General features: G+C 40.2%; 1 protein-coding gene across 1 annotated transcript in view; it reads left to right on the top strand.

Annotated features, from left to right (window-relative positions):
- Positions 1–12,749, top strand: part of LOC122788980 (SEC23 interacting protein) — a 1,679,302-nt gene that overhangs the window by 846,875 nt on the left and 819,678 nt on the right. The window contains exon 11 of the mRNA XM_044056073.1: positions 7,223–7,402. Coding sequence (XP_043912008.1) covers positions 7,223–7,402 — 180 coding nt within the window. The remainder of the gene's footprint in view (positions 1–7,222; positions 7,403–12,749) is intronic.

The following is a 12,749-nucleotide window of genomic DNA, read 5'->3' as shown; positions in this document are numbered from 1 at the left end:
GTGCCTGGCACCAGTAATTGCATTCTGCAGACAAAGAGGAATACAAATATATCCTTACTTAGACGACTGTCTAATTCAAGCAGAGAACAAGGACATTCTTCTACAGCATCTGGCATTTGTGAAAAGACTTCTAACATGCCTGGGGTACACAGTCAACGAAAAGAAATCAAAACTAGTACCCTCTCGAGATAATATTCCTGGGTGCAAGCTTAAATACAACTGCCCAGATGGCTTATCTCATGCCAGACAAACAAAGGCAACTGACTACCTATTTCAAAATGCTGGCAACAAAGGCCCAGTTATCTGCAATAAAAATTCTGCAGGCTTTGGGCTTCATGGCATCCTGCATCCTACTAATTCCATATGCAAGACTGCATATGAGGAAACTTCAGTGGTACCTAAAAAGTGTTTGGACTCAACATTGCCACAGCCTGGAAACTATGATTACTCTCATTCCCTGCCTGCAGCAGGAGTTTCAATGGTGGGCAAAGGCTTGTCACCAACACAAGGGACAACCATTCACATTACCCCCAGCCAGGCAAACACTAACAACGGATGCATCAGATTATGCCTGGGGGGCCCACATGGCAGGAAGATGCATTCAGGGCACATGGACCTCAAACCAAATGCATCTACATATCAATCAAAAAGAGATGCTAGCTGTTCAAAATGCCCTGACAGCCTTCAAGGACCTACTTCATCCAGGGCAACTACTGATAAAGACAGACAACACCACTGTCATGTGGTATATAAACAAGCAGGGGGGCACACATTATTTACCCCCTTTGCAGACTAGCCATGACTTTGTGGGACACAGCATTGACTTGCCAAGTACATCTGCAGGCACAATTCTTGCCAGGAAGGAAAAATACTCTGACAGAAGAACTAAGCAGAAACCTCATGGATTCCCATGAGTGGCAGCTGGCTCCACAAGTCTTCAGCATGATAACAAAGAAATGGGTACGGCCGGACATAGATCTGTTTTCCTCCCCTCACAACTACCAACTAAAAAGATTCTGCACAAGGATTTATCACAGACAAGCATGGAAAGTGGACGCCCTATCTTTCAGCTGGAAAAAACTATCAGTATATGCCTTTCCCCCACTGCCTCTCCTCTCCAAGGTACTCCTAAAGGTCAGACAGGAGAAGCCAAAGATGATATTGACTGCTCCAAACTGGCCCCGCCAGTACTGGTATCCAATACTAAGGAACTTGTCTCAATGCCCAGCTTGGACCTTACCTCAAATACCTCATCTACTGTCCCAGCATAACAATCAGATCCTGCACAGCCAACTCAGGACTTTAAACCTGGCAGCATGGCGGATAATGTAGTCAAGCAAAACACACCTCTTAGTAAAGCTGTGAAGGATGTCATTTTGGAATCCAGAAGGCCTAGTACTAGAAAATCTTATGCTGGAAAATGGAAGAGATTCTGTGCTTGGAACCAGGCACAAGGAACATATACAGCTGTGCCAAATATTCCTCAGATTTTGCAATATGTAACTGAGATGCTGGACAAAGGCCTATCTTTTTTATCTATTAAAATTCATGTCTCTGCCATTTTGGCTCATTACAATGCAGAGCCACCAGTCTTTTCTAATCCCTTGTTAAAACAGTACCTCAGAGGAGCCAAAAATGTAAGGCCTCCAAGGAGATCACCAATGCCTGCATGGGACCTCAACTATGTCTTGGAAAAACTCACCCTGCCTCCTTTTGAGCCAGTGGCTACTGCTGATGTAATGATTTTATCTTGGAAAATAGCTCTGCTCCTAGCAATAACATCTGCAAGACGAGTTTCAGAGCTACAGGCATTCATGACTGTGGAACCTTTTATCATTTTTTACCCAGACAGGGTCTCTCTGAGGACAGGCCCAACATTTATACCTAAGGTGGTGTCCAGTGTGGCTCTTAAACTATTCACCTGCCAACTTTTTATCCAAATCCACAGAACAAGGGGGAGAGAATTCTGCATTCTTTGGACGTACACAGACAGCTTAGATTCTACTGGGACAGAACCAAAGTTTTCAGAAAGACAGAGCAATTACTAGTGTCATATGCTGCAGGATCACAAGGAAAGGCTATCTCTAAGCAGACTATTTCAAAGTGGATAGGTCACTGCATTTGTTTCTGCTATGTACACCATGGCAAGCCAATGCCTAAGGGCATTAGGCCACATTCAACCAATGCTGCAGCCACTTCAGCAGCCTTTCTCAGGGGAGTACCTACCAAGGACATTTTAGAGGCTGCTACTTGGAGTTCAGTGCACACCTTTACAAAGCACTATCATCTGCCACTCTACTCTAAATCCAGGGCAGGCTTAGCCACTGCAGTTTTGCAGGGCCTCATAGCCACTCCTAATGCTGTTTAGCTCCAGCCTCCCAACCATAACTTTGGGACTCTACCCAAATGTAATGACTGCAACAGTGAAACACAAAGAACATAGTACAGTTGTGTACACTTACCATAAATGTAGATGTTCGAGTGTATTCACTGTTGCAGTCCAGGTTACCCACCTGCCATCCCCCTTTTCTTCTGATGGAACCTATGTAGTGTATTTGCTTGTAGATGAAGGTAATTTTTATATTGGTGCATGTAATTTTATATATATAAATTTTGGCTACCCTTTTTGGGGGCACCTGACATCTGGGGCAAGAAAAACTAAAGAAAATAGCGTTGGCTGCTTCTTTTACACCCCTGACGACCTGACGTCAGGGAAGGGGTGACAGCAGCCAATGCAGGACCCAGGACTTTGGAATTCAGGCCGACTGAGGGCAACCTGCCAGCAGGATTACCCAAATGTAATGACTGCAACAGTGAATACACTCGAGCATCTACATTTATGGTAAGTGTACACAACTGTACTTTTTGTCTGACAGGAATGAAAACCATTACTTGCTGCCCTACAGCATACTCTCTAGCTTGAGCATTCCTGTCATACTAGATCTTTTTCTGCTGTTGGGCTTCTGCCAGGTTTTCCTGGGCCAAGCCCATGATTTCCCTGAGCCTTTTCCTGTAGTTTAGGATATATGCCACAACAGACTCCTTGTGAGACTCACACTCACCATTCCACACAAATTAAATCTAGAGGTCCCCTCACCCTACGCCCATACAACAACTCAAAGGGTGAAAAACCTGTGGATTCCTGGGGAACCTCTCTGTAAGCAAACAACAGATGGGGGCAAATATTTGTCCCACTCCCTTTTAAACTGGTCTGCAAATACTTGTAGCATGGACTTGATTGTCAACAAGACCATTAGTCTGGGGATGGTAGGGGGTGGTCTTCAGGTGCTTCACCCCACAGTACTTCCATAGAAAAGTCAGCATGACTGACATGAAATTGACACCTCTGTCAGCCTGTGTTTCTTTTGGGAAAACTACCCTACTGAAAATTTCTAGCAAAGCATTTGCCACCTTTTCCTCCTTAGTGGAGGAAAAAGCCACTGCCTCAGGGTATCTTGTAGCATAATCTACTACCACTAAGATATACCTTTTCCCTGTGGAACTTGGGGTACTCAGAGGCCCCACAATATCCATAGCTACCCTCTGAAATGGCTCCTCAGTCACAGGCAAGGGCATCAAAGGAGCTCTCACCTTGTCTCCTGGCTTGCCTACCTTTTGGCACTGCTCACAGGTCCTGCAGTACCCTGTTACATCTCTGGAAATTCCAGGCCAGTAGAAGTTCTGCATAATACATCTCTGTACGTTTTATGCCCATATGACCTGCAAAGGGAATATCATGGTTATAGCTAAAAGTGCCATACGTTAAGCTCCAGGCACTACCAACTGTTGTATTCTCTTACCTTCTAACCCTCCCTCAGGGGTCCACTCTGTACAGTGACCCTTTGTCCCAGTGTACATATTCCCCCTTCCCATGAGATTCAGGTGCCTCACTAGCTACCTGCCTCAGGCCTTGCAATGTAGGTCTGAGAGCAGAGGCTGTCTCAACTCTCTCTTTGTAACCCTTCCCAGCTCCCCTTCCACAGGAAGTCTGGCATCTTCTGACAGCGGTGCCTCACTGTCAGCCTGGGTACTACTACTCACCTCTACCTTTGCAGTCACTTTGTCCAAGGGAACATCAGTACCAGCAAGCAGCTGTAGCTCACCTTTAGTCTCATTGCTACAGAGTTGCTCCCTCCATGAAGTAACCACCTCACCAGTCCTGGCTGCAAGTATGCGGTCTGACTGGGTCTCCCCCAGGCTACCAGACCAACATGCTTGTCTCCAAGCCTGACTGTCTGTAACTGCATTAACACACGGTACTGCCTTATCAAAATCCTTCCCTATCAGGACATTTGCAGGATGGTAATTTGTTACTCTTGTTGTCTTAAGATAACCTACTCTTGGCATTTTGTCTTTCCCACTTACTAGCTCTCCCACCTTTTATTCCCCACCTTGCCTCTCTGGACATCTGTATGCCACATTGCCCCACTGGTTGCAATCAAAACATTTAATCCTAATTCCTGGACGTGTACCAGGACTAGTGGTTTCCCCTGCTACTGGCAGATTCTGTTGGGGCAGTCTGGGCTGCCCACCATGGATTCCTTTAGACCCATGAGCAGCAAAGGGTGTCTCTTTCCTGTGGAGTGATGCCCTGCTTGCTAGGTATAGGTCTCCCTTCTTCCCCAGCTCATCTAAAGTAGCACATTGTCTATCAGCTAACCAGATCCTCATGTCCTCAGGCAAAGTGCTAAGGGCTTGTTCCCTCACCAAAATGTCTACCAGCCCTTCAGAAGTGGTGACCTGACATCCACTCACCCACCTATGAAAATAAGTGTTTAGTTCAGCAGCATACTCACACACACTTTCATCTGCCTTGCGTGTGTGCTCAGAAAACTTTTCCCTATAAACTTCAGGTGTTAGCTTAAAAACTTCTAACAAACAATTCTTAACAGCAGTATAAACAAAAACACTCATGATCGGATAATTTAGACAGCACAGTTACATCTTTACCAAGGATTATGGGGGTCAGGAATGGTACCCAGACCTTTTGGTCAACAGCATACTGTTTACATACCCTCTCAGATATATGAGTGAAACTATCAAAATTATCCCCCTCCGTAAAGTGCAGAAGAAATTTACTGACCTTTTGTGCTTCAGGGGTCCAGTTACTCCCTTCCCCATTACCTCCATGACTCTGGCAAAGAGTCAGCATCTCCTTTTTGTACTCCCTCTGCCTCTCCTTTTCCTCAGCTTCCAAGTGTAGCAGTTTCTCATTCTTCTCAACCTGTAGACATCTCAGTTGCTGTGCTGCTTCTGTTTCCAAATGCCTGGCCTCCAACTCAAGTCTCTCTAGCTCAGATGGATTTTTAATTCCTCTGCAGAAAGGATGAGCTGTCCATTCTCTGAGTGATGTACATCTCCACAGCCAGTCTGATTGTGCTCCTGGTTGCTATTCTCTAATGCAGCTGTGACCAAAACTGCAATCATGTCTGCTTAAGTCAGGTTTCCATACACCAGTCCTTTAGCCTGGCACATCTCTGCCAACTGGCTCCTTGTCAGCTTACCATACTCTTCTGCTGACATGCTTGCCTGCTGTCCCTGACTACCTAAGCTAACAAAAGAAATAAAACAATTGTGATCTGAACTCTGAATATTCACTGCATGGCTGATTTAGAGTACAGAAACATCTTCAGCGATGACTGTACACAAGCTACAGGAATTCACTATCCACACCACTACAAGCCAAATTAGTATGTGATGTGGCTGTTTGACCACTATCAAACAATTAATATTTGATGTGGATATCCCACCACTGCCGAATAATTAATGTGTGACGCCCGTGCACTGGCCCAGTAATCATGGAGCCTCAGTCCTCACCTGTAGCACCAGTGAGAGGCATGCACATTGGGGGGATAACAAGTACACACACAGTAAAGTACGATTTCCCTTAAGAGCACACAGTGATCACAGTGTGGGGCTGGTTTCTCCCTTTCTCTCCGCATCCCCAATAAGACTTCCCACTGGCACAGCTATGGGGTCCAGATCTCAGCCTAGTGGTCAAGCTAAAACCTCCAGCACCCTCTCTGTCCAGCCTGTGCTTCGTGTCCCTGCCCAAGTAGCTGTGACACACACACTTTGAGATACGAGTTATATACAAACACACATTATCACCAAATACATGCAAGTACTCTAGATCTTAAATTATCTCTACACAAAACAACCATAGCTGAACGGTTTAAAATAATTAATAATAAACAATAAAAGCAAAAGGCAAATCTCGTCAATTCAGCACAGTGCTAATCAAGAGTTCAGAGCTTGCAGGAAAATGCTTAAAACAATATTGGAGGAATAGTCTGACATAAATACAGAAAACAGCTAGACTAATCTGGCTAAATTCCCATGTAACTCTAAGATAAATACTAAGCTCTAAATAGTAACTTACATACAGAGCAAAGCAAGTGCCTGGTGAGTTGTTGGCAGCTTTAGACAAAATCCAAAAGGCTCAAATCTTTCTCTCTGAGATGATCTTAAATTGATATACACATTACTGCTGAGTCATTTCATATTACATAATTTTTGACACCTCTGCTGGAGTTTCCCAGGCTCACAGAATTCAAAATGTAACATTTGTTTGTAATCTTGCACCTGCCAGGAAACCACAGCAATAAAGGACACTTTACATATAAAACCTGGTAAATTAACTCTTGTCGTAAGACAATACACAGAATTTCTAAGTCCAGACATCCTGTCTCTGAGCTTGAGATTAAACAGTCACAAAAATGCTTCACTTTTCAGCTTTCTTCCAGCAGGGTGCACTGTGGTTACATTTTTGAAGCTCAGAACATATAGCACAGTTTTCTTTCATTTCGTTTTCTTATATTTGTAAAAACACACCTGTGGATCATATTAATATTTACAGTGACATAGAATTATCTACAAAATTCTATCTAGCTAGGCTGGCAGCCTTCACATCTAGAACCTTTTTTGTAGTGTTAGAGATGTTTGCACAATAGTATACACCCACAGAGAAATGATGAAAATTAATTCACCATTTCACTATTCATCCCAAGTACGATTTTTTTATTAATAGTACTGTGTAATAGTTTCAAGAGTAATAACAGTGAAAATAGAGGTGAGAGGTACAGAAATGATTTTTAAGTGAATGAATAAAGCACATTATTCTTAATTAAATGAAATTGTTTTTCAAAACTTTATTTCTTTTAGTAATCCTGACAGCCAAGTTTGTTTTTTCTTTCTTAATACTGTTTATTTTACTAACTAGCTAGATGCTCAGAATGCGCTGAACCTAAACCACAATGGAAGTGGTACTGAGCAAACTGAGGAGGAAGAGGAGGGGACAGAGGAGAAAGAAGCACTGACCTTGGAAAGAGCTCTGGAGATGCTCGGCCTGTCTGAATATATGAACACTTTTGAAATAGAGAAAATTGATATGGAATCTCTGGTAAAGCTATTATTTTAATTACAGATCAAAATATTTGTTCATAGGTGTGCATGAAGCTAGACAGTAATTGTTTTATCAGTTTATACTTCGCTGTCTGGAGTAATGTTTTAATCTACAAAGGTCTTGTAGACATAGCAAAGTTGCATAAGATAAGAAAACATTCATTGATACAGCCCAGATCACTTTGCAAATTATGTATTGAAACATTTTTAACCTACATGCTACAGTAGGGCATTCAGAATGCTTGTGATAAGTATGTACATAATGTCTGTAAGAATACTTGAAATAAGCAAGAGTGTACAATAGTATATATAAGAACATGCAATGTTCTTCTTCTTCTTTCGGTTTTTCCAGGTTAGGGGTCGCAACAGAGGAACTCCGGTCCGCTAATGATTGGCAGTAGATTTTTACGGTGCCGAGGTGCCAGCTCGACACCCAACCTTCAATAAAGGCACGCCCCATTACACGTCTTTTTAATACGCATGTCTTTCGAATGCCACTCGACCGCAGGGAGGACATGCAGACTCCACACAGAAGGCACTCCAGCACCACTGCAGCTTCCTCTGCACCATCATATATATATATATATATATATATATATATATATATACACAGATGTATATATACGTACATATATATGTACACATATATATATATATATATATATATATATATATATATATATATACACATACCAATCATTAGTGGACCGGAGTTCCGCTGTGGCGACCCCTAACCGGGAAAAAGCCGAAAGACACAAACATACATATATGCCCATATATATATATATATATATATATATATATATATATATATATATATTTTTTTTTTTATATACATACATACATTCATACACACATATATATATATATACATACACACACACACACACACACACACACACACACAGATATATATATATGTGTATATATATTTATATACATACATATATATATATATATATATATATATATATATATATAAACTGCGGTGGTGGTGCTCCGGTAGCGTTGTTGCCTCAGTTAGACGTTGCCCATTCGATTCTCAGTTAGAGCGTCTTCTGTGTAGTGACATGCGTGAATGGGCATTCCTTCGTGTGTGCATATATATATATATATATATATATATATATATATATATATATATACACACAAATACATGCATATATATATATATATATATATATATATATATATATATATATATATATATCACACACACACACACACACACACACACACATACACACACACACACACATACATAAAACGAACTTCCACAACTAAGGAATAAAAAAAAAAATGTTTACTCTTTTAGAATAAAAATAAAATTAAAAAAGTTGACAAATACTGGAACCGATAATTGAGCATGCTTTCGTTCTTTATTGTATAAGAACTTCATCAGAAAATGAATCCACAGAGCAGTGTAGGACGTAATATCATTTAAAAATGCAATAAAAGTTAGAGATAAGCAATGGGATCAGTGTCTTATAGGTGACATCATAGTGACTAGAATAGGCAGTCGTGAATAAACATAATGGCAAGAATATGCAGTCATGAATAAACATAATGCTTATATGAGCTAAGGAATAATAAAAAAAAAAAAAAAATTACTTTTTTAGAATAAAAATAAAAATAAAAAAGTTGACAAATACTGGAACCGATAATTGAGCATGCTTTCGTTCTTTATTGTATAAGAACTTCATCAGAAAATGAATCCACAGAGCAGTGTAGGACGTAATATCATTTGAAAATGCAATAAAAGTTAGAGATAAGCAGTGGGATCAGTGTCTTATAGGTGACATCATAGTGACTAGAATAGGCAGTCGTGAATAAACATAATGGCAAGAATATGTAGTCATGAATAAACATAATGCTTATATGAGGCATAATTCTGTGAGCTATAGCTGTTAAGAAACATACAGGTTATGTGAAGCACATCACTGTAGGTTTTAACAATCAGTTAGCCCACTTTAAGGCACATTTTAAATTAATACCGTCATTTAGTCCGGCACTAGTTCTTCACAAAACTCATCTACGGATTCCTCACAAACTACCTTCAGCTCTTCCTTAACATCTAATTCAACGCAATGCCCATCTGGAGATTTACTGGAACTGCTAAAAGAAGATACAGTGGTTAATCCTTTTTCAGGCAATTCTCAAATATTGCCTTCACAAGGAAGTGATACTGCAAACCAAAATGCTCAAAGGGACCTGCCTGTCTGTAAGTCTTTAGTTTATAAACTAGAGAGACTACTAATGGCATTTAAGAGTGTAACTTATGACAACTTATACCTACAGACCTGCATTTCCCATAACATCATTCCGCAGGGGCTCAGATTGTATAAGTTCCCAAACAGAATCACTCGAGAATCTCCCTTATACTCTGAGTTAACAGACTTTTTTAATGACATGGGCATACAGTCACTACAAATCCTTATTAAGCATAATGTAGCTAGACTGGAAGATCTAAAGAAAGTGATTACTGATTTACATGGTGAAATTTTAACACATCCGGATTTCCCTGCTTGCAAGCCGCTATTTGACAGTATAGCGCATCAGATTTCTAAACATGTTGCTGACATTATTAAAACTAAAAAACAAAAGTTGCAGAATGATTTGCTGCAATATGACACCAGAAATGCTTATCCAATTTCATCTAGTGCACAGACTAATTGGGGGTCTTTTCAAAGAAGACAGGTCTTCCCAAACTACTATAACAGAAACTTTAACAGAAACTTTTCTTATCTACCATCACACTTGGCAGATCAGACTCTGCCAAATTACAGAGCTACACTGGCAGCTCCCCCACCTTCTCCACCCCTCCCTTCTGATAACAGTGACACCACTATGGATCTAGTGATGGACCTGCATTCTCCGCCACAGCCTTTTTTACCTCCAGGGCATGTGGGAGCAGACAGAATGGCATTCTCCCCCCCACACGGGGGGGGGGGCAGAGGAGGATGGAGAGGTTCCACGAGAGGGAGAGGGGGAGGCAGATCGAGAGGACAAGGCTATGGGAGATTCAGCAACCTGGGGAGACCAATGGTTACAAGAAGCAATGCAAGACAATTCCAATAAACACAAATACAGTTACTACATTGCAAGACACGTCTCATATTAATGACAAAAATAAAACTAAATCTAACTGCTGCACTATTCCCAGTTCTACTTCTGCAGTCAACACCTGTGCACATGGAGGATATATCCAGGACACTATGCAATTAAATTCTACAGCTTCATTTGTTTCAGCTGGCAACTTATCTTTACCGGGTAATGATCAACTTGTTTTTAACACTTTACTTAACTCTAATGCTTCTTTAACAGCTGCACAGAATGTTCTTATGCTTGAAAGTAACACTGCTACTGTTGCTAATGGTGACACACTTCATGTAGCCACTGATCATGTTGCAAATAATGTTCCTATGTCTAACGAAACCCTGACTGCTGCAAATAGTTATACTGTTGCAAACAATGAACCTCTGACTGTTACAAATAATTATGTTGCTAGTAATGACATTCTAAATGTTACAAGTAATAACACCTGCTATTTAGAGAATAATGACACTCTACTACTTTCAAATGCAAAGAAAGCTTTTTTTAATACCACTGCCAATGCGGTTTTTAACCTTACTAAAAGAGTTTTTACTGCTGATCATATCTCACTGCTTAACAAGGGGTTTACTTTCATACCAGCTCAAAGAGCTTCTGTTTCTAATGTTTTAGTTGATCTACGCCTGTATGTCAGGAAATTGAACTTAAATGTTTTTTCGCTGATAAAGTAGCCGAGATATTGATGTTTCACAGTCTTCACTAAACACAGACACTGGTACTACACATATGAAACGCCAATGTTTGTTTAACCCTGTGCTAGATAGTACTTTACACACCTTCCTTAATGTTTGTGAGAGTGACATTAGACATGTATGTAAACAAGATAGGCTAAATGGTTTAATTTGAACAAGAATGAAATGTCTGCACTTAGGACACTGTCTAATGATAAGTCCCTCAGAATAATGCGCGCTGAGAAGGGAACTGGCATTGTTCTAATGGAACAAATTGAATATGTTCAAAAGATAGAAACAGATCTGCTAGGCAGTACATATTATAGAATTGTTTCACTTGACTTTGTACAACAACAGTTTTTTTAAAATAGATACATTGCTGAAAGCATTTGAGAGAGATCAGCTTTTAACCTTAGAAGAATTATATTGTTTCCTCATCCTAATTTAGGTAAATGCTTTGGTATCCCTAAAGTGCATAAAAATGAACAGCATCCACCATTCAGATTAATTATATCAAATAAACGCACAAAGACAGAGAGAATTTCAGAATACCTTGACAGCATTTTGAACCCAATAGTACAACAGACTCCGTTCTGCACTAGGGACTCATGGCATTTTTTGAATGAAATTCATAAGGCAAAACTTAATGTTCATAATTGTATTTTTGTAACCCTTTATGTAGTGTCTCTATACACGAACATTCCTCATAAAGAAGGACAAGAACTGGTGAAAAAATACTTGTTTACACACACACAGTTGGGACAGACTACTATTATGCTACTGACAGCCTTGATTGAAACTGTTTTGTGTAATAACGTTTTCCATTTTAACAGCAAGCTGTATCAACAAATTAAGGAAGTTGCTATTGGGACGAAAATGGCTCCAGCATATGTGAACTTAGTGTTATCTATGTGAGAAAGTGAAACTCTAGTTCATTTACCTGGTTTTAAGCATACTTTACTTTACTACCGTTATACTGATGATATATTTTTTTGTATGGACTGGACCTTATGCAGCATTGGATGCTTTCTTAAAAGAAATGGAGGACAGCATTACATTTAAGTTTTGTCAGATCTGGTCACGGAAGTTCTGTTTCATTTTTGGACACTACTGTTTCCATAGATTTACGTAATAACTGTGTTACTTCGAACATTTATAGGAAGGACACATACAGAAATAATTATCTTGACTTCGCAAGCCAGCACCCCTTTTACATGAAACGGAATGTGTTAAGGGGACAACTCATCAGGTTGTCTAGACTAGTAAGTGATGACTCACTTTTTCTGCAAGAAATGTTACAGTTACGGTCATTATTTCTGCAAAAGCACTACCCTGCAGCCCTCATACAATCAGTGGCTGATGAAGTCAGTAGAGACAGATACCTAAAATTTAAACCTATCATTAGGTTTAGATTTAATACTACATGACACAGTTCTTCTAACCCACAAGACAGAACTCTCAGTTTCCCCATACCTATTTCCAGAGACATGAGAAGCATTCGTGAAGTCATTTCACACAATTGGAATATTGTTACTAGCTCAAGGAATCTGGTTTCTCTCCTAG

The sequence above is a fragment of the Protopterus annectens genome, chromosome 14.part0, assembly GCF_019279795.1.
Source record: "Protopterus annectens isolate FY-2018-M chromosome 14.part0, PAN1.0, whole genome shotgun sequence".
Taxonomy (NCBI): Eukaryota; Metazoa; Chordata; order Ceratodontiformes; family Protopteridae; genus Protopterus; species Protopterus annectens.
Note: the sequence above shows the minus strand (reverse complement) of the source record. Positions and strands in the feature narration are given on the sequence as shown.